Below are 22,920 nucleotides of genomic sequence, written 5' to 3' on the forward strand. Positions count from 1 at the left end.
ATTAACGCTTTAGTCCAACAAAGTCACAGCGTACAAAATCATATGCGATTTTATATTTCAGCATTAAAAAAAATAATTCAGAGAAGTTCGATTGAAATTTGATTGCTGCTCTGGTAGTTTTGGCCACAATAATCAGAGCATGAAAGATTGATAGCAGCACGAAGTCACACAGCTGTGGTCTCATTTGTTTTTCCTGTTGATAAAAAGTGACTGAAAGCTTATTGAAATGTTTGAGATGAGCAGGTAGTTCAGCCAGACCAGCCGAACCGGGCCTGTTGAGGATCTGCGCTTCAGTGTGTGTGTTTCATTAATTCTTTCCATGCTGGGGGAGGGACAGGGTGGTGTTGGACCCATGTGAAAACACAGCCAGGAGGGACCGGGCTATAAATCAAACATACCCGATGACCTCCCAGGATAAAAAGAGAGGGCGGCCCACAAACATCCAGCAGCTTGTGTGTATTTAAAACAAATGTATGTGTTTAATACGTACATGCTGCTGCATGAAGGCGGGGCTGCGTTATAAATCAAACACATCCAACAGGCTCTCAGGTATGAAAAATAAAGACCCCCGGTGCTGAGCTGCAGCGAGCACGAGGTTAAAAAGGTTCTTCTGGCGGCTCAGCAGGACGCAGTATCGTCAGCTCTCTGATCTTTTCTGTTTTCACACAAAGCAAAACAAGCTTTACAATCAGCTTTTACACAGTAACATTCATGCTAACTGAGCAAGGTTATAAATCACCAAACACAAATACCTAACAAAGTCTAATAACGTGTTTCAAACAGATAAACATGTTTATCAAAAAAAAACTATTCATGCTGACAAAGCGGCAGAGTCGTGGCCGGGCCAACTCTGAGGTTGAGTCTGTGACCAGAATCAGATTCGAACATCCTGTAGCAGAGCCAAGCAACAGCAATGTTCCTCTCTGATTTGTCCATTTAGGTTTCTCGAAAACGAAGCGCCAACAACCAATTATTACCACACCAGTGCTGGCACAGTGAGAGCAGCGACTTTATCAAAAACAAGTCTGTCTTCACCTTTCAATAATAACAACGTTGTCATGCCAGGGTTAAGTTGGCTGCTGAATGTTTACACACACAGGAAACACAACACTGCACTGTGATGTCTGTCGTTCCTGGTGTGAGCGAGTTCTGCGGGTTTATCTGAGCGTGTGATTGGAAATCAGGAGCACTAAGTCACCTTTTAGCATCCTTCAGGGAAACGCCACATTCCATACTGCAAGTTTGTCTAATTTGTCTAATTACATTCTAATAACTTCCACTCCTGCTGCTCCTAGTCAAGGAAACTGATTTTGTCACTTTGGCTGTCGTACGACCTTCAACACTTTCTGATGCCCAGCTGGGAGATCTCTCTCCATCTACCTTTGTTTATGTCTCTCCAACAAACGTCTGCTGGGTACTTTCCAAATGGAATCAGGCTAAGGTTGGGCTTTATTGGCTTCACCGTTGGCTTATTTGCAATGACAAGAATTACTGGCTTTCGCTCAATGCAGTAGCTCCGCCCACCATGTTGGCATAAAAAGTGTTGGGTAAGTTGGTTTCATTTCGTGGTTGGAACTGTGATATGGTGACGAGTCAGATTGTATCTGGTGAGTAGATGAAATAATAACATAAGAAGATATCGATTCAACTTTAATGAGAGCTTTAAGTACCTTGATGTATTTTTCTGATGATTTGTAGAAATATATAAATAAATCTGATTGGATTTGATATCCTCCAGGTGCTGAGAGCTGAAGCTGGATGATCTGCCTGTTTCTACACTGATTTCACTCCCAGATATGATAAAGCTGCAGTAACTCAAGCTCAGGTAAATGAAGCACACTTCAAATTGAAAATGATGTTTGCTGAGTTAGTTGAGATTTAAAACTATTTCTTCTGTATTTACCATATTTACTAATTTACTTTGGTTATGTGACTTTTGTATGTTAAAGGTTAGACAGTTTTTTATGGATTTGAAAATGAATTCTACATGGTGTTGATTAATTCGGACACTTGCCACTATCATTGCTGTTAATACGCAGTGACTGGATGCCGACCAGGACATTTGTGGTATTTCTGTACTTTATCTTTTTGGGTTTTAAGTCATCACTTTGTTTGATTTGCTTCGACCCAACAGGCTCCGACGTCAGCACCTCAAGCTGATCTTCTGCTGGGCAAAATGACGACATCAGCATTCGGTAAGTCTAAAGAACTTCACATTGCAGCTCTGGTGTGTTAGTGACAAGGAAAGGCTTCACCCAAACTCAGAAGATCACAGGCGGTGGGCCAGCGTTTCTTTAAGTTATTTCATTATTATGTACGGAGTTTAGTTTGAATATGCTTCAATTAAAGACCAAACACTAGAATGTGTGTCTGGTTGATTCTATTTATTGGGAAGGAGATCTGGAGGCAACGCATCACGTCACACTGCAATCTTTGTCAATACCATTAAATCAAAGTGGGAAATTACAATATGAAGTGGCAAGAATGTGTAACAAGTTTGTTTCATCTTACTGTTTTGCAGAGTCTGAACTCAGGATTGTGATGTTCGGAAATAATCCCAATGAGACGGCAAGATTGTGCAACTTCTTAACAGGGAAAAAAGAGTATGCGTGTATTAAACCATGCAAAAACTTTGAACAAATACGAGGAGAGTGGAAGAAAAGACGTTTCACGTTACTGAACACAGCCATTTTCAGTCTGCCTGTGGAGAGAGTGAGACACGATGTAAAGAAGTGTGTGGTCCACTGTCCCCCTGGACCAAATCTGCTGCTGCTGTTAGTGAACCCATCAGAGTTCAGCGAACACGACAGACAGAGGACGATGTGCATCATGCAGTTCTTTGGTCAACATGTACTTCAGTACTCACTGATCATCGTAACACAGAATGGCGGGCGAGGGAATCAGTCAGTAGATCAGCTCATCAGAGACTGCAGGCACCACAGAATCAGTCTGGATGAAGACGATTTTTCTGACTACAAACGTGATGAACTGATGCAGGAAATGAACCAGATAGTGAGCGAAAACAGGGGACGATATTTGACCTTTAATGAAGAAGCTGATCCCATCGAAGCGTCAGAATGCGTAAAACCTCCTCTGAACCTGGTGCTGTGTGGGAGACACAGAGCCTTGAAGACTCAAACAGCCAACGCCATTCTGGGGGAAAGAAAGTTTGATCCACATGCCCTGCCTGAGTGTGTCCACCATCGAGGAGAGGTGAGTGGACAGCAGGTCTCTCTGGTGGAGCTACCTGCTTTGTATGGGAAACCTCAGCAGGTGATAAAGACAGAATCCTTCAGAAGCATCACGCTCAGTGAGCCACAGGGAGTCCACGCCTTCATCCTGGTCCTGCCTCTGAGTGAGCCCACTGATGAGGACATGAAGGAAATGGAGACCATCAAGGACACATTCTCCTTCCGGGTCCAAAACTTTACCATGATCGTGTTCACTGTGGAGAGAAGTTCCAGTCTTCCATCAACTGTGAGGTTACTCAGGGAAAACAGAAACATCCAGCAGTTGTTTGAGATGTGTGACAGAAGATATAAAGTCTTCAACATCAACGACAAGCAGAAGGTCTCTGAGGTGTTATACGCAGTACAGAAGATGAGAGACATGAAATCCAGTGGCTTCACAAAGCCAATGACTGTGAAGCCTCGGAATTTTCTGCTTTCCAGACAAGCATCTTTATTGAATCCAGCAGGTAATAAAAACCTGAGCAGGAAGTACCAACAGGTGGAGAAGAAGGTGGAGCCTCTCAGGATGGTGCTTATTGGGAAGACGGGATCTGGAAAGAGTGCAACTGCAAACACCATTATGGGGAAAACCTGCTTTCAGTCAAAAGTCTCCCAAGTGTCAGTGACCAAGTGTTGCATGAAAGCAGAGGGAGAGGTCGATGGACGGCCCGTTGTTGTAGTTGACACCCCCGGCTTGTTCGACACAACTCTGAACAATGATGAAATTAAAGAGCATCTGTTAAAATGTTTCAAGTTGTTGCTTCCTGGACCTCATGTGTTCTTAATGGTGTTGCAGATAGGCCGCTTTACACCAGAGGAAAGAGAAACTTTAGAACTGATCAAGAAGTTCTTCGGAAACAAGTCCCGAGACTTCACCATTCCTGTATTCACCCGAGGAGATGATCTTAAAGGTCAAACAATTGAGAGTTTTCTTGAAGAAGGCGGTGATGAATCTGTCCAAAAACTGATCTGGGACTGCGGAGGACGATACCAGGTGTTCAACAACAATAATCTGACCGATCGCTCTCAGGTGCAGCAGCTGGTGGCCAAGGTGGACTCAATGCTGAGGAAAAACGGTGGAGGCCACTACACATCAGAGATGTTCCAGGAGGGAGAGGCAGCCATACAGAAGGAAACAAAAAGAATAATGGAGCTGAAGTTAGAGGAGACGGAGAGACAAAAGAGATCTCTTGAAAGAAGAGTGGAAGAAGAAATGCGAATGAAGAAGCAAAAAATTCAAGAAGAAGGAGAGAAGAGAGAAAAAGTACTGATAGAAAAGAAGGAGCGCATCCGGAGAGAGCAGATGGAGAGGAAAATGTCAAAATTAAGAAGAGCGGAGGAGCAAAGAGAGAGGAAAAGACAAGAGCAAATTCAGAGACTGCAGCTCGAACAAGAAGATCTGGAACTGGAGAGGCAGATCAAATCTCATTCAGGAAAAGACCCGACTGCTTTTAGAAACCTGATTCAACGCAAAGAAGAGTCAGAAAAAATACTTGCAACTTGGGACAAAGAGCAAGAAGAGAGGCTGAAGAAACAACTTCACGAAGAACGAATGAGAGAGGAAGCGTACCAACAGTCCCTGAGAGAGATCCGAGATTATGAGCAGGAGTTGAGTGAACAACAACACAGAAGAAAGCTGGAGGAGGAAAAAGTTCGGAGAGAGCTAAAAGAAAATTTTCAGAAGAAGATGGAGGAAATGAGGAAGAAAAATGAAGAGGAGGCCAGAAAGCAAGCTGAAGAATCCAACGAGTTCAGGCAGCGATACACTGCAGAATTTACAGCTATGATGGAAATGCATAAGAAGGAAATGGAAGAAATGAAACGGGAGCAACTCAAACAAAAGGAGTTCGTCATTAAGAAGCTCTGCACTAACAAAACGCTCAAGAGAGACTTGGACAAACTGACTTCACAACATAGAGAGCAAATGAATCAGCTGAAGCTCTCACATCTTTACCTCAGTGAGGAAATTCTGAATGAAGAAATCAACGAGCTGCAGAAAATGCATGACAAAGAAACGGATGGCTGGATACACGAAAATCTCCAGAGAGTTAACGGGCAGTGTTGTGTTTTATGAAACGTTCCTAACAGGAGCACAGATCCAGTTGTTAAAACCAGCTTCTGGTTTTTTATCCAGTTATCAGGCAGCATAACTTTATTTAACCAATGCCTGACATTCTGCAGTAGTCAATACTAATGTTAGCCAACAGTCACCTGGTGGGAGCGCACACTGACAGGAAATACATCATCTGTATCAGGGAGCACATAAAAGTCTGAACTCTACACTGACTTTCTCATTTTGCTCAAGTCAAATAAAACCTTTCAAACTGATAAAGCATTCTTCACATTTAACCATTGTAAGTGGCATATTGAAGGACATAAACCTTCAAATGAAAAGGGGCTGTTTTGTTTCTCATCTACATTCATATTACACTCATACATACATTCAGACAGTCAATCTCTTTTGTTCTTTATTAAAGTCCGATGTTTCATTATATCTTTAATAATGTTCCGCTTCTGTGCAATTTACAAATATGGAGCTTTTTTTTTGTTAACCCACTGGAGTATTTAAAGGATGTATATAAACGAATAAAGTTTTGAAAATTCTGTTTTACTGTAACCTCCCCTGGCTGAGCTGTGTCACAGTGATGGATCAGAACATTATGATTTTAACAGTCAAGTTCACTTTTTTGGTATAATATTTTTCACACATTTAGATAGATAGATAATCCCTAATCCCGAAGGAGAAATTCACCTATTCAGGAGCTCATCAAAATAAAAATAAAGATAAAAATATAGAAAAAGACATTATCCATTCAAAGTATGAATTTGATTACTTAATGACTGATATTGCTGATCAGTCCATCACTGTGAGGGCCTCATGAGAGCAGCAGACCTTTAGTCTTCTCTGGTTTCTACGGTGGATGACAGACAAAAAAAAAAAAAAAAAAAAGAATTTAGTCGGTTTATTTCTCTATCTCAGTGTTTGTCACGTTTAAAGGTAATCTGAAGACACGGCCTCCACCACATACACACATTTACCCACCAGAACTTCCCTGTTCCAGCGTCCTGAAGAGAAACAGACTGATAGGCTTCTATAAATTCAGCTTCCACCCTGACAGAGAGGCTGGCAGCGTTAGGTTAGGTTTTAAGAGGACCTCACCTGGTGAACATCCACGGCCAGAGCGATTTCAATAAATGTACAAAAACACAGAAACATTTATGAAGGAACCAATTCAGTTTCTCATGAGTCTTCTCTAATTCACGTAGACTACACCACTGCAACATTCAGTAAGAGATTAATGTAGACTTGAGAGAAAGACAGCAACAACAACACTGATGACAGGAATTAGCTCAGAAATTCCTGTCAGCTCCATTAATCTCTTACTGAACTGCCCAGAGAAGTAAAAGCTATATTTGGATCTTTTAGTTACTGTAACATGGAAATGTTTCCTCATGATGACAAGTTTCACTTTGCTTCTATTAACAAAACAATAACAAAACTGCTGTGCAATTTTGGGCAGGAGATTCCAAATGAAAACAATGGGACGTACTGTGACTCATGCTAATGGCTTCTGTGAAATCTAATTAATCAAACTTTTATTTCCTTGAATGGTTACTCATGTTTACCAACAGGTATGGCAGCTTGAATCGTCCCCTCGGCTGTATATAAACAGTCGTGGGATGTTTTCGTCTCATTCGAGATGCTCTGACAGAAAAAGTTGGAAGGTGAGTAGACAAACAACTGAAAAGTAAGTGAGATCTAATTATTCTTCGAAGATGAGATTTAAAGTGTTTGACTGTTTGGGTGACAGCGTTCATTCAACACCTCCAAACAGTTCGACTCAAATGTAATAAATTTAAATGATCGAAGTGATGATGGCACAAAGAAATCATTAAGATTCACTGAATAAATTGTTAAACTCTGAACCATAAGGTTCAGAAAGTTCGGAGAGCTCAGCTTTTCTGACATTTTCTACTCAGGCAATGTAAAAACATGAAGCTGATCGTGATTGTTGAGCCATCAGAATTCCTAATGTGTCAAAGACATGATCACATGTGATGATAGTATATTTCTTATTTTCTTAACCCAACAGACTTCAACCAGGAGCTTTCCCATTTCAACTCCTTTTGCTCACTGGCTCTGAAGTCACGTGATGGCAGCAGGTAAATATTCCAGATGTCAAATCAATTTCATCTCCACTTTTAAGGTCACCATTTGATTTGACTCAATTCTGAATTTTTTTTATTTTTTTTTTGGTGTAGTCTAGTCTCACCTGGTCCAGCATCATGGTTTTATGCCATAACTTAAATTAAAACTTCTGATTCTTATTTATATATCCTCTCCATCAGCTGGAGAGGGCCTGATTGTCAAATGTAAATATTCTATAATCATTTGTTTTATCAGTGAGATAATTTCTTACTTCCCCCAACTAAATGGAGGACAAGATGCGTCCTGACTGACCGTGACTCCGACACGGATTAAATACTTCAGTCCTTAAAGGGTTTCCCTCCACTGAATAAGGCGGCACGTTGGATGCTACAGATCACTCAGATCACTCACAGTCGTGAGTTATCAGGCTGAAAGTTTGGCTCTCAAACTATTGACAATTTTAATGGTCTAACTGAAATGACACTAAATTTAAATTCAGTGTGAGTGTGTTTTAACTGGCTGCAGATTCAGTTTTGAGGTTTGTTAACTAGGTTTATGTTTTTCTGCCAGTTGACACACCGGCAGCAGCTGCATCCTCCATTCCACCTTCGATTTCAAAGGTCAAAATCATGATGTCATTTCGATCGATAGATCTGATTTACATTCAACATTGTGACACCACTAATAATCATTCACATCACAGAGTAAGAGCCCATATTATCACTGAGGCTGTGCAGAAGAAAAGAAGCACGATAAACCTGACAGAGAGGAAGGAGGAGCTGATCGGAGTGACACTGACATTACAAAGCCAGTTTGGTGAGAGAGGACAGACTGGATAATACCTGAACCTCTCTAAAGTCTGAAAGTATTTAGTGTACAACTTCATCATGTGATCAAGTTCAGATGACTAACGTGTGTAAACCTACCAAAGCACCAACAGTCCTCACATCCTGGTTACAAACTGGGTACAACTGTGTAACTGTCAAAAAATGACAATTACACGAGGAAACCCAACCGTCGACTTATGACCCATTTCCTGTCTCACTACACATCTTTAAAAAAATGAAAATGGATGCTTTTTATGGAAAGATGTGCATTAATATGTCAAACAGGGAGAATTTAGAATTGCATCATAAAGCAGTGATTACTGATATTGAAATCCAAATGTTGCTGCTGACAAGGGAGGAAAAGACAAACAAAAAATGTGTTCAGTTGTGTTAATTCTAATATAACAGCTCCTGTTTTTCAGATTCTGAGTTCAGGATTGTGCTGCTTGGGAAGAGTGAGGATGAGAAGACAGCACTGAGTAATCTACTCACAGGAAAAAAAGACTTTCCTCAAATCTCAAAGAGCTGTACGGTCTCCTGTGGAGAGTGGAAGAGAAACCTATTAACAGTCGTGAAAACCTCAAAAGTCTTTGGTTTAGCTGCAGAGAAGCTCGGACACGAGGCCAAGAAGTGTATCGCTAACTGCTTCCCTGGACCGAACGTTCTGCTGCTGTTGGTTGACCCCCATGACTTCACTCAAGAGGACAGACAAACATTAAAGTGCTTTCTGAGTTTCTTTGGTCAAGAAGCTTTTGAACACTCAATGGTCATAACACACCAGCAGAGGGGAAACAACGTCTCCATGGCCCAAATGATCGGAGACTGCAAGCAGAGGCTGCATGAGGTGAACTTTGATCTCAACCCCGATCGACAAGAACTGATGGAAAAGATACAGAGCATTGTCTGTGACAACAACAGACAATATCTGAGCTACACTGAGGGGGCTGACCTCATGACCACACCACAGATCTCCAAACCTCTTCCCCAACAGGAATTTCAAGAACTGGTTGATCGGCTGAAGAACACAATGAGTGTCAAAGGAGAACATCTCCCCTGCAGTGTGGAGAAGATGAGACCTGGTCAATCCAGATGTTTCACAGAGGCAATAAAGACCAAACCTCTGTTGAATCAGGCTGCAGGGCCTGAACCTGCACAGAAGGTGGCAGATAATAAACAGGAGAGCAGAGAGACGCTCAGGATGGTGATGATTGGGAAAACTGGCAGCGGGAAGAGTGCGACTGGAAACACCATACTGGGCAAACAATGCTTCCCTTCTAAGGTCTGCATGAAATCAGTGACCATGAAGTGTCAAAAGGCAACAGGAGAGATTGACGGGCGGCCTGTCACTGTGGTTGACACCCCCGGGTTGTACGACACAGCTCTGTCTGCTGATGAAATTAAAGAGGAGCTTTTAAAGTGTGTCACTTTGTTGGCTCCTGGACCTCATGTGATCCTTCTGGTGCTGCGAATTGGCAGATTTACACAAGAGGAGGAAGATACCATAGAACTGATCAAGGGGTTCTTTGGCAAAAAGTCACAAGACTACATGATTCTTTTATTCACCTGGGGAGATGAACTTCAGGGTCAGACGATTGAGACTTACATTGAAGAAGACGGCAAAGACTTTGTCAAAAATTTTATCAGTGAATGTGGAGGGCGGTACCAGGTTTTCAACAACAATGATCAGAGTCAGCATCAAGTCAGAGAGCTGCTGGACAAAGCACAAGGGTTGGTGAAGAAAAACAGTGGTGGCTGCTTCACCTCTGAGATGTTCCAAGAGGCGGAGAGAGCCATACAACAGGAAACAAACAGGATAATGGATGAAAACGAAGACATGAAAAGAGAGAAAATGAACCTCAGAAGGAAATATGAAGAACAAAGGCAAGCAAAGCAGGAAGAATTGTCACAACTGAAAAACCAAACTGAACAGAAAAGGGATGAGACAGCAAACATTATCAAGGAAATTGGAGGGAAACTTGAAAAGTTTAAGAAAGAAGAAGAAGCGAGAAGAGCAGAGGAAAGGTTGGCAAAGCAGCTGGATGAAAGTCAACCAATCCGATGGGAACAAATGCTTGAGAGTGATAAAACAGAAAAGGAATCTGGAAAATATCCATCTGTTAAAAGACAGTCAATGGTGCTCAAAGAGGAAATGAGATTAAAACTAAAGGCGTGGGAAGACGAACGGAGGGAATGGTGGCAGAACTGGCATCGAGAAGAACAAAGGAGACAACGAGAGGTGCAAATACAACTTAATAAACTCATACAAGAATATAAGGAGGCACAAGAGAGATGTGAGAACGCAAGAAAAGAAGGCATAATCAAGAAAGAACTACAGGAAACTGAGCTGAAAGAACTCCAGGAAACCCTCAAGAAAAATCTGGAATTCATGACCAAAGTGCACGAAATGGAAGCAAGAAAGCAAGCTGAAGAAATGAATGACTTCAGACACAGAGACAGAGATGACTGTTCAGCCCAACAAGAGGTGAGAAAGTGGATTCTAGAAAAACTAATCAAAGACAAAAGAGCCAAGAAAGACCTCGAACGACTGAATAAAAAACAAGAGGAGGAAATGTTTGAGCTGAGGCTTCTCTGCCAAACAGGCAACCTGGAGGAAGAAATCAAAGACCTTAAGATGATTCATGACAGAGAAGTAGACAGATGGATAGAAGAGCATTTCAACTCAAGTAATAAACTGAGATGTGTCATTTCATGAGCCCCAAACAAAGGCAGCGTTGAACTGCTGAACTGAATTTAGAAACTTAAACCAAAGATGCGCCGATGAAAAAAGATGAGGTGGATTTATGTGTTCATTTGATGTTCAAGAGCTCTTCCGACGATTTTTTCTTTACTGTTGATACGACAGTGTTTCTGAGGACGAACTCGAAAATATGATCTTAGATTTATGCAAACAGACTGCAGGTTGTTAAAGAAGGTTTCATCAGCTGCCAAGTCAGTAAAGTCATGAAAATGATTTTTACTTCAAGCTCACATTCACCTCTTTATATTGTAAAATGCACTAAAGCAACATTATAGCACGTTTTAATTGTATTCACCAAAGGAAAGGTAAAAAAAAGAAAAAACATATTTATTTTACTTTAGCAGGATGTTTGGGCTTTTTTCTTTATCTAACTGGAGTTCTGTACTCGCTGCCATTGTCCTTCTCATCAGGTTCACGTTTAGTTAAAGCATGTTTTTGATTTTTGTCAAATCTTTTTCTCAATGTAGTCAAGTTGTTTTGGGGTTTGTTTGTTTTTCTTTGCACTCTTGTTTATTCATACCAAATAAAGTTTCTATTATTGAACATTTTTTATTCCAGCCATGCTCTGATCAGCAGCTGTATAACATCTTTCAGCTTCCTCCATTAGATTCTGAAATGAAGTAATTCCTGTATTATCAGTCTCAGACTATATCAGCACCCAAACAGGATTTATCAGTACATCTTTATATCCTTATCTATCTGTTTTACAACCCGAGTTAAAGACACCTGTGAAGACATCAGACGGGGATCAGCAGCCTTGATGGAGTATTAAAACCCTGTTTTATCGTCGTTTCACAGGAACTGTGTAAATATTGTTTCTTAAAACAAGCAGACGGGCCTTGTCAATTTTCTGAAACCAAAATGTGACGTTTCCAGGAAAACACGTTTTGGGAAACCGCAGCTGAACTCGCCTTTCAACTTTAACATGCTTTCTCTTTGTAAGATTGCAGAACGATAATTTGAGATAGTCCAAATGATGAACGTCAGTCGTCATCAGCGGCAGTTGGTCAGTCAACCAACTCATTGTCTTCATACCACGATCTCCTGATGGAACAAAAAGATTGTCTCAGAGCTTTTACTTTCATTTATTTCAGTGAGCACCAGCTCCAAAAAAGGTCGATGTGTGCGTCTTCAAGAATTATTAAGTGCCACTAAAAAAACAGCAGGATATCATGAAATGCTCAGAAATCACTGCAGTTAAAAAAGGGGGTCTTGTGGGTCATTAAAATCGGGGGGGGGGGGTACTTTCCAATGGCCCAGGAGCCCAGGAAAATTTCTGGTTGGTTGGATACCCGCAGTGTTTTATTTCGCCCACCTTATTCAGTCTGCAGCTGCTTTAACGCTGACTGCTGACCAACAACAAGGTCTTCACTTTAGCTTTACGGCCTTCACTTTTACTGTCGTTAGCCTAATTTGAATAATCTGCTCGGAATGCACATTTAAGTTTTAATTCAGTTTAAAAGTGACTGTTGATGAGGAGTCAGCTTCAGACACAAACAGTTCATCATGTTCATCTGCCTAAAAGTCCAGCTATCAACTGGAAATAATCATTATTTACATTTACATTCATTCACTCGTCCTCCACTACATCTGGTTCAGTAAAATAAAAGGTGGCTAAGATGGCAAGTCTCAGAAGACAGGCTGTGCTTTAAAGGATTCATATATGACCCTCTAGTTGCCTTTTGGGAAAAAAATCAAGTTGTTTTCAACTCACATCAGGTCATCATGGTACCTGCAAGCAAACAGCTGATAGCGATCAGCGGTTAGACATTTGTGCGTCTGTATTCTCACGTAAATTCAAGATAAATCACACCACAGCTGATAAATCTGATGCAATGAACCAACTGATTAAAACAAACATTCAAACAATGCTGATAACATTAAGGCTGACTCATACCTGTGCAGAGCCCTGCCTCCTAATTCTGCTGCTAAAAAGGAGGTCTGAAGCCAACTGACTTCAATGTGAATCAGGAGAGTCTTTTATGACCTGCATTTCAGTAAAACTACAAGCTTTACCTGGTGAGTACACTCAGCGATAAACAAAATGTGTGTTATAAATGGACTGATTTGAAGTGTTTGTCGTGACTCCTCAGAGGGCGGTGCATTAACTGTGCAGACCTGGTGAGCAGCATTAAGGTTGGTGCCTGTAAGAGTAAGTAGAATATATAATAATAAATCATCACCACACAATATATATTAATCAGAATATCAGCAAGTTTATAATGTTTTTACGTGATGCTGGTTGTGTTTGGTGATGTACCGTTCATTCATGGATTTAAGAAAAATATTAAAAGATTTATGAAGGCAGCCTGGGGCTCCCCATTTAAGTAACTTCGACTGAAGACGTGGAAAACTTAATAAAAAAATAATAAAGGTGAATTTTAATAATTATTTTTTACAAAAATGAACATCAAAATCTTTTTCCATTTCTCCATTTTAAATTTTCTATTTAATATTTGAAAGACTCTTCATCGAGTAATGGAACTAGTTTCTGAAAAATGTTTTATTATTATTATCTATTTTGCATTGAGATGACATGGAAGTACATTTTGGAAGCCACTTAATAGTTACACACAAATCACAAATAAATCATCTGTTTTCCAAAATCCAACAGACAGCAACACGACACGATGGCAGCATCATCTGCAGCACACGGTATGTGCATTAAAACGGGCGGTGAGGGTGCAACAGTATTACTAAACCTCAGCCATAAGGCCGAGGAGTGTGGGGAACATATTGTCAGACAACCACAACAGCTGACCTTCAGGGCAACAGACGGCTCAATGTCGCCAAAACTAAATTCTGTCTCACTTTCAAATTCTTGTAGTGCTGAAACTAATAATGTATTTAAAAACCTGCTGCCTGGCCAGATTAGCTGGAAGAAAAGTTCAGAGGAGCAGAGATGATAACTTTGGTTCAAATAGAATAAAAACTGGATTTGCAAGATTTGGAGATCTGATTTTCTTTTGTTGTTGTTGTTATACAGCATCGGAACTGAGGATTGTGATTTTTGGAGGCAGCCCAAATAAAAAAACAATGATAGCCAACTACATCACCAGAAAAAAAGATGTTGGATTTGTGCACATGCCCACTAAGAGTACAGTCGCTCAAGGAGAGTGGATGAGAATGCCTTTAAAAGTGGTCCAAACCTCCGATGTCTTGAGTCTGCCTGAAGACAGAGTGAGACACAAGTTGAAGACATGTGTGGCTCTTTGTCCTCCAGGACCAAATGTTCTGTTGCTGTTAGTTAAGTCCTCGGAGTTCACAGATGAAGACAGACAGAAGCTAAATGTCATCCTGAGGTTCTTTGGAGAAGATGCTTTTAAATACTGCATGATCGTGACATATGGTGAGGACAGAGAGAATACAGCAGTAGATAAACTCATGCAGGACTGCAGATACAGACTGCACAGATTCAACTGTGATGACAGAAATATTTTTGGATCTGAATGGGAGAATCTCATCAAAATGATGGTGAAGGTAGTGAATGACAACAAAGGAGCACATCTTAACTGCTCCGAGGGGGCAGATCTCAGGAGGACGGCTGAACCTACCAAAGTTCCTCTGAACTTAGTTTTGTGTGGAACATCTGGAAATTTGAAAACGTCAGTAGCCAATGCCATTCTTGGAGACATAAAGTTTGATCGACATGGTGGCTCATCAGAGTGTGTTAAACATCAGGGAGAGGTTAGAGGGCGTCAGGTTTCCCTGGTGGAGCTTCCTGCCTTGCACAGAAGACTCAAGGATGAGGTTAAGACAGATACAGTCAGGTGTTTCTCCCTCTGTGACCCTGAGGGCGTCCATGTCTTCATCCTGGTCCTACCTGCAGGTCCGCTCACCGATGAAGACAGGAAAGAGTTAAAGACCATCCAGGACACATTCGGCTCTGGAGTCCATGACTTCACCATGATCCTGTTCACTGTGGACTCAGATCCTACAGATCCTACAGCTGCTGTTCAGTTTATGGAGAATGACCCGGACGTCAGGCAGCTCCGTCAGAGCTACAAGGGAAGATGCATCATCTTTAACGTCAACGACAAGCTGCAGGTCCCCCACATAATCCATACTGTGGAAAAGATGAGAGCTGTCACATCCAGAAGCTTCACCAGACAAATGATCATCAAGCCTCGACGGATAAAGTTTCCAAGAAGTCAACCTGATCTAAAGATGGAGGACAAAGATCAGAACAGAGAGCCTCTGAGGATGGTGCTGATTGGGAAGACTGGCAGTGGAAAGAGTGCAACGGCAAACACCATTTTGGGAAAAGAATGCTTTCAGTCCAAAGTCTGCATGAAGTCCGTGACCAGGTTTTGCAGAAAAGAAGGAGGAGAGGTTGATGGACGGCCTGCTGCTTTAGTGGACACTCCCGGCTTGTTCGACACAACCCTGACCAATGACGAAGTAAAACAGGAGCTTGTGAAATGTGTTGCTTTGTTGGCTCCTGGACCTCATGCCTTTTTACTGGTGGTGCCCATCGGCCGCTTTACACAGGAGGAAAAGGAAACTGTGCAAATGATCAGGAAGTTTTTTGGCAAGAATTCAGAAGACTTCCTCATTCTTGTGTTCACCAGAGGAGATGAGCTTGGAAATCAGACAATAGAAGATTACATGAAAGACGATAGTGAAGACTTTTTCAGAAAGCTGATCAGTGACTGTGGAGGACGGTACCAAGTCTTCAACAACAAAGATCCAAAGAATCGTAAACAACAAATCAAACAGCTGCTGAACTGTATAGACACAATGGTGAAGAAAAACGGTGGAGGATGCTACACCACAGAGATGTTCCAAGAGGCTGAGGCAGCCATACAGAAGGAAGTGAAAAGGATCATGAAGGAGAAAGACGGAGAGATGCAAAGAGAGAAAGAAGAGTTGGAGAGAAAACGTGACGAAGAATTTCAAGCAAAGAAGAAGAAAATTGACCAGGAAAGAGCAGAGAAAGACAAAGAACTTAAAGAAAAGCAGGAGTTTATTAACAAAGAACACGAGAAGAGGAAGAGAGAAGAGGAAAAGAGAGAAGAAGAAACCAGGGACCAGAAAATGCAAGAAGACTATCAGCGACAACAGTGGGAAGAAAAATTTCAAGTCCTGGAGAAAAAGATAAATACAGAGTTAGAAAAAAATGAGACAGCTGACAGAAAGCTGATGAAAAACAGAGAAGACATGAGACGAGAACGCGAGGCTTGGGAGAGAGAACGAAAAGAATGGTGGGAGAAACGGCATCGAGAAGATCAACAGAGAAATGAGGAGGAGCAAGAACGACTGGAAAAGCTCAGAGAAGAATATGAGCAGGAAAGAAATGAATACGAAAAGAGAAGAAGACAGGAAGAAAGGCAGAGAAGAGAATTAGAGATAATGGAATGGAAAGAAGTTCAAGAGAATTATGAAAGAAGAGTGGAAGAAATGAAACAGAGGAATGAGGAGAAGGCCAGAAGGCAAGCTGAAGAGTACAACGAATTCAGACAAAAATATACAACAGACTTTGCAGCACTGGTGGAAAAACACGATCAGGAAATGGAGCAGATGAAGCAGAAACAACAGAAAAACAGAGAGCTCATGATGAAGCACCTGCTCATGAACAAAGTTTATCAGAAGGAGTTTGACAAACTGAAGAAAAAACAAGAAGGAGAAATGAAGGAGCTTCTCTTTGCAGAGAACGGAGAAGAAGATCTGAGTGAAGAAATCAACCAACTGCAGCGAGCGCACGAAGAAGAAGTCAACGAGTGGATTCAGCTCCGAGCTGAGAAGGCTTCAGATGAGAAGGGCTGCACCATCTTATAAGAACGCGCCACAGCAAAAGCAGTTTTTCCTGTTTTAGGGTTAGCATTCTAAATCAGCTGCACAGGAAGTGACAGACAGATATGAGATGAATGTTGGCAGGCTTAATAACACGTTCAGTCACATCTCTTTGTCTTGAGCTCAACGCTCTCCATAACACTTTTTTTGATTTTTGATTTTTTGATTTTGCTTCAGCTGTGTTCATTATTGTAGAAAATTAAAACAAAAATGGTCAAGAGGGATTTTATTTTGATGCTTCGTGTGCTGACAGATATTTGGGGGTTTTGTGTTGTCTTGTTATTGTTTATGTGGGTTACCAAATAAAAGTGTTGAAAGTCTTTCCTCCCTGCCTGACGTACATTCAGCCTGTTTTACACACCACATTGGTTCTACAGAAAAGCATTTGAAAAGCAGTGGTTGTGTGAGCTGTTCTTACCTGTACTGTACCACCATCATGTTCTGCTCCCCACAGTGCCGGGCACAGCGGATGTACCTCATCCAGCTGGACTTACTGGGATCATTTCCGTCGATAAAGTGCTGTAACGTCCCCTCAGCATCGTAGATCTGGAACACACAGATGTGCAGCTTTAGAGTTGACAGCCATACATACACAGAGGTCGTTGTGTGGTGTGTGTCTGTGATCATCTCTGTTTGGAAAGTTTTAATTTGTTCAACAGCTTCAGTGTTTTTGATGAGGTAATAAAGAGCCAACAGCCAGCGGTATAAAAACAACATTTAGGAAATAGATTATTCAGTTATAGATGAGTTATGATGAAAAATGTCTTCATTGTCTTTGTTTTTAATATTCAGACTTTTGTCTTGTCCTGAAAAACGCTCCAATCCAGCGGTGTAGTCGGTCGTTGTGCTCATCTGTATGACGGCGACGCGCTCAATCATCTCACTGGTTAGCTGGTTCTAACCATCTACCTGCTACAGCTAACCATGCTAACTCCTCGGACAGCCGGGCTCGTTCTCAGGTCAGCCGCCTCACCTGGCTGTTCTGGGTCACCTTCTTCCGGTCAGCCGCCTCACCTGGCTGTTCTGGGTCACCTTCTTCCGGTCAGCCGCCTCACCTGGCTGTTCTCGGTCACCTTCTTCCGGTCAGCCGCCTCACCTGGCTCGTTCTCGGTCACCTTCTTCCGGTCAGCCGCCTCACCTGGCTCGTTCTCGGTCACCTTCTTCCGGTCAGCCGCTTCACCTGGCTGTTCTGGGTCACCTTCTTCCGGTCAGCCGCCTCACCTGGCTCGTTCTGTCATCTGTTTCCGTGTTTAACTTTCTGACTTTAACGGCAGACTGATCAAACTGACAGAGACGAATAATTTCGCGGGCTTTGTTTGAACCGAACAAGTGTGTTGCCGTTGCTTAGCAACAGGCCACAGACGGCGGAAGCCCCAGACGTCCAAAAGTGACTAACACAGAAATGGCGAAGGAGTTAAAGTGCAACACAAAGTGATTTTTAATAAGTTATACAGAAATCACTGACCTCTTCTAGCGCTGTACGGTGTATCATGTAGACTACATCACTGCTTCGGTGTGACTTATTTATAGAAATATATGACCAGATGTTGTTTCCCCTTTTCTTCAATGAAAAACAGGCATTTTATTTAAATGCATGAGGACAAATTAGAGATCTGACAGAACGGAGGGGAGGACAGTCAGATGTGTAACAGACACGTCAACTTACAGATCAATTCTTCAATATGTATTCCCATTTCAAGGATATGCAGCATTTCACTTCAATAAAAGGCTACACGTTAAATGAGGCCCTCACACCGGGAAAGTTGACGCACATAATCATAATAAAACTGAATTTATAGCACATCACATATTATATATATATATCATTTGGATGCTTCTGTAGCTTCATCACATAACAGCCCGATCGTGTTTCACTTTAAAGTTTCCTGAAAATGAACCAACAGTTGGTGCACTTCGCAGCTCAGACAGAAAGAAATAACTCCAGCTAATATGAAACGTTTCAAACAAGCGTCTGCAACAAATCATTATCTTCTCCTCCGCAGAGCGGCTGCAGTTGTAATTATTGGGCGTTAAACGTTATACAAACCTGATTTACACCTGCTTAAAAGCCTCTCTGCTCCGTCTGCCAGCAACGCGGTCTGGAAAACAACCTCTGAGGTCTAAAAACACATTTTCTCAGGTAGTACATGAATGTGAAACATAAACCAAACAAGACTCCATTTAGAATGGAGGAGGAAGTACAGAGAAGCCGTCAGGCAGGAACTGGCAGGAGCTTCTTTACTGAATATCAACAGATTTTCTACCATTAAGAAGTTATTATCACACAAAATATTTACATTTAATGGTAAAATTTTAATTTCCTAATGACAGAATTAACCCTGAAGATTTCTATAATTCCCTAATAGACCCAGTGACCTCTCTTCTGGGACAGTTTCCCATAGACTTCAATATGATCTGACTTCTTTTTACTACAAGTGGTGTCGCCCCCTGGTGGTCATCAGCACTGGCTTCACCTTCCAGCCCCAGAGTCCGAGTGCAGGTTCAGGTTTCTACCTGAAAACCAGCTGGTCTCAGGATTCAGTTTCACGGTCGGCTCCTTAAGATAAATTATTTTGAAATATATTTTTTAAAAGAGGAACATTTGTGCTTTCAGAGTTTGTGTTGTTGTCCGCACACAGACACAGTGCTGCCACGTTAAGAGAAATATAAGAGTGACCGTCCCATCGATTCGTCCGCTGAAACGGGTTCCCGGGTCACAGATTTCAGGAAAACTTTGTCAGATGGCCATCACTCGGACCACCAGGCGATGATGTCATGGTGCTGACAGGAGCCCTGTGGGCTGTTTGTGTGTTTTTCTGATGAAAGCCGTCCGGTCCACCTGTGAGTGGCCTCTCAGACCAGCAGCTGATCTGTCAGTGTTTATCCAATCCATCCCAACTAAATTCCATCTGCAAGACAAACGGCCAGAAAACGCTGCAAACGCTGCCAGGCATCACAAACACAACTTCAGTTTGTGTTTGTGTGAGACGGACAAACTAACACTAACACCGCTGGAGGAGGAGGAAGGTCTGCGACGTTCCTCATCTCCGCATGAATCACTTTCTTACATCATTCATTTAAACAATATGAATAAAAGTTTGATTTGTTTCATCTCTGTTGAGTCCAACTAAAACTTCAAACCTGCAGCCACAACATGATGTTTATTTATCAAACATCATAAAACAAAATCATTTTACCGTTCAAACAATAATAATTCCAGATGAATGAGTTATAAATGTGATCAGTTCAGTTTTTATAGAGACTCAAATGGAGGATGTTATAAGAAGAAGCAGAAGGTTAGAGGAGGGGAAGATTATCACACACACACAAAACTAGAAATTCAATCGTTGCTTAAAGTAAAGCATTGATGACAATAATCAGTATCAGCCATCAGTCTGTGAGCCGCCTGAAGCCTGCAGTCCGTCATTTTTCTGTCGGCCATCTTGGATTTTGAGCAGCGTCGCCTCCTGGTCCACTTTTGTAAACATCTTCAGCATCAGATCATTTTGAACATGTTGTCTTTACTCTGAGCGAAGCTAGCTGTCATCCTCTGCATGCTAAGCTAAGATAAGCTAAGCTAAGATAAGAACTAAGCTAAGCCTCCGGTTTCTTTGATCTCTTTGTCAAACTGTGAGCAGGAAGGTGGATTTTCCCAAAACAGCGATTTTCAAAATAAAAGTCAACCACCTGTTTTAACCCTGAAACTCAGAGACGTCGTCTCTCCTCAGACTGGACTCTTTATTCTCACTGATGACCGTCAACAGTCTGCACAACCTCAACCAACAGCTGAGAGTGTGTGTGTGAGTGCCAGAGAGTGTGTCTGAAATTTACTGACAGTGTTTTGACCTTCTGACCTGATTACTGAGAGTAAATCTTCTCCTTGTCTGGACTGAGCACACGTTACAGAGATACTGAGTGTGTGTGTGTGTGTGCAGACAGGAATGTGCTCCAGTTATCAGTAAAGAACACTTAGCAGCAGCTCTGAACTAACGCTGGCATGTAAATGGCTGCTCCACCATCAGAGGACGATGTGTGTGTGACGAGTGTGTGTGTCTCAAACATGTTTATCACAGTGTGTGTGTCAGTAAGTCACTAATGCAGCTGTGAGTCATCATGTCTGAGGGTGTTACATCACACACACACAGGCTGCTTGGAGGCGTTTGAGAAAAAATTTAAATGAAATTGCGAACTTCGAGGGCAAAAGAAGCTTGTTCCGGATCGTCCGCTAAGAAACGAGCCCACTGCTCGACTGCCTCAGTATGACCGCATAGTTAGACTTTGTTGCTAGGCGACATCTAGTGGTCGTAGTGATGGCGACAAGAGCGAAAGGGAAAACGTGTCGGTAGTTTAGGGAGCGACATGAGAGCTGTGTTCGATTCCCATCTGACAGGAGCGGTTACAGTCATGACCTATTATCCGTGATGGTTCGGTGGATAACAGACACTGTCTCATGTGGAGGAAGATTTCTTTTGAGCCTAAATCACCATCTGGTAAACGCTGCTGATGGTTTCATTTGACGAGGAGGACCAGCCTGATGTTCAGCTGGAGGACAGCTTCTTCTTCTTCTTCTTTTTCAGTCCACATCCTGTAAAACTGTTCCTGAAAGCCGATCAATGTTCACACGCTTCTGTTCTACAGTTAATCAATGAGACTCCACTAATTCTACTGTTATCTGCTGTCTTCATCAGCCTCCTCCTCCTCCTTCATCTCCTTCCTCAGGTGGTGGACAGAATAATGTGAACACTGAATAAATGCAGGAAAATGAGGACGTGAAGTCGAGACACTGGATCTGAAACCAGTCTGGGTTCATAGTTGACTTGTCAAGCGAAATGAAATGGAGGTTAAATAAAATGAAAACAAAGGCTCAGTCCTCCTCATTCATCCCGTTGGTGACGTGCTGGTATTCGCTGCGCGGTCTGTCAGTTTTCTTTAGCGCAGCCTGTTGTTGAGGACTCCATTTTTCAGCAGCAAGCCCCATAAAGTGTGCCGCCATCGCTGCCATCAACGCCGCCATCACCACCGCCGCCGTCGGCGTCGTGCCCAAGAGCAACAGTCTAGGCCTCCACGTAATGTCAGAGCAGCTTCGCCATCTGAAGCGGCGCCGTCAGCCGACCCATAAATCAGAATGGTAATAATTGCTCAGAGAAACGGATAATATTTGGATAACCGACGCCGATTCACCTCAACGTCAACAGCAGAGTTCACGTCTGCTGCTTTCTCACACAACAAGGAGGACCAGGCAGGACCAGCAAAGCAGGACACACAAAAACCACCCAGGCTGAGCCCCCCCACAGGGGGCTTCATCAACACAGACCAAGGTACCATCACCAACAGGTCTGAGGGTCTCATCTGGAACCAGCACGCGGTCCAACCTGACCGGCCCACTTCAGTCCACCACTGATGGGCCTCTTCAGTGTCAGACCTGTGACAAGCTGCACATGTTCACACACACTCTGTTTTTCCAACATGAAGGTGCTGATGGAAAACCCCCTCTTTGTTCTGGAACCCCTGTGGTTGCCATGCCTACGGGGTGATGTCACACAGCGCCAGAAATGAACTGAGCTAACCCGACACACCGAGTGGGTTTAACCAAACAGCGCCGGACTGCGGGGCAGTCTGATCTGGGACTCACATGACCCCCTGGGACCTGGACGGGGTTTAGGTCTTAAGAATCACAAAGGAGGATGGAAAAAGACCAGCTAGAGCCGAGGACCAATGGTGAACCACCCCGGGTCCAGGCCACACCTTCTAGTCCACTTCCAGATCTGGCCCAGACACAGGTCCAAATCAGTTCATCATGTCAGATCCTTCGTTTATTTTTATTCCCACAAATAAAGTCCTACCAAGTCCTCCCAAATGTGTTAATCCACCGCTGAAAAAAGTCCCCAGTGAGCAGCCGGGAGCCGGCCGACCTGCAGAGACACAGTGGTGTCCAACCTGAGGGTCGGGGCCCAGCAGGGGGTCATCAAGGTACAGCAGAGAGATCAGAGACTTCTTTAAAAACAGGAGGAACCAGATTTGGAGAGGAAGGTGGTCCAGTCTGTCAATCAAACCATAACTCTGCCCCCTAACTCCGCCCCTTTCCCTCTAAATGACCATCATGTTGTATTTCAGACTGAGACCAGAAACTCATCAGGGAGGAGGAGGGACATTTTCCCATCG

General features: G+C 42.6%; 4 protein-coding genes across 8 annotated transcripts in view; 3 read left to right on the forward strand and 1 right to left on the reverse strand.

Annotated features, from left to right (window-relative positions):
- The window catches only part of prdm6 (PR domain containing 6), a 57,660-nt gene that overhangs the window by 23,591 nt on the left and 11,149 nt on the right, over window positions 1-22,920 (reverse strand). Inside the window, 1 exon segment of the mRNA XM_029510172.1 lies at window positions 17,177-17,304. Within this exon segment, the coding sequence (XP_029366032.1) occupies window positions 17,177-17,304 (128 nt within the window).
- Window positions 1,591-5,457, forward strand: LOC115048584 (GTPase IMAP family member 8-like). The gene is made up of 4 exons (XM_029510171.1): window positions 1,591-1,607; window positions 1,739-1,825; window positions 2,135-2,195; window positions 2,522-5,457. The coding sequence occupies exons 3-4, from the start codon at window positions 2,177-2,179 to the stop codon at window positions 5,302-5,304; spliced, it is 2,802 nt and encodes a 933-aa protein (XP_029366031.1). The 5' UTR covers window positions 1,591-1,607; window positions 1,739-1,825; window positions 2,135-2,176; the 3' UTR covers window positions 5,305-5,457.
- On the forward strand, window positions 9,010-11,268 carry LOC115048375 (filamin A-interacting protein 1-like). Its single transcript, XM_029509813.1, has one exon. The coding sequence runs from the start codon at window positions 9,010-9,012 to the stop codon at window positions 10,918-10,920; it is 1,911 nt and encodes a 636-aa protein (XP_029365673.1). The 3' UTR covers window positions 10,921-11,268.
- On the forward strand, window positions 12,932-17,072 carry LOC115048583 (GTPase IMAP family member 8-like). 5 transcript variants are annotated; one of them, XM_029510165.1, is made up of 4 exons: window positions 12,932-12,984; window positions 13,059-13,117; window positions 13,580-13,620; window positions 13,952-17,072. In XM_029510165.1, exons 3-4 carry the CDS (start codon window positions 13,596-13,598, stop codon window positions 16,741-16,743), a joined length of 2,817 nt encoding a protein of 938 aa, XP_029366025.1. In that variant the 5' UTR covers window positions 12,932-12,984; window positions 13,059-13,117; window positions 13,580-13,595; the 3' UTR covers window positions 16,744-17,072. The 5 variants fall into 5 exon arrangements, with proteins under 5 accessions (XP_029366025.1, XP_029366026.1, XP_029366030.1 ...); XM_029510166.1 differs by having other exon boundaries at window positions 12,934-12,984; window positions 13,059-13,101; XM_029510170.1 differs by having other exon boundaries at window positions 12,966-12,984; window positions 13,082-13,101.

The sequence above is a fragment of the Echeneis naucrates genome, chromosome 9, assembly GCF_900963305.1.
Source record: "Echeneis naucrates chromosome 9, fEcheNa1.1, whole genome shotgun sequence".
Lineage (NCBI taxonomy): Eukaryota > Metazoa > Chordata > Actinopteri > Carangiformes > Echeneidae > Echeneis > Echeneis naucrates.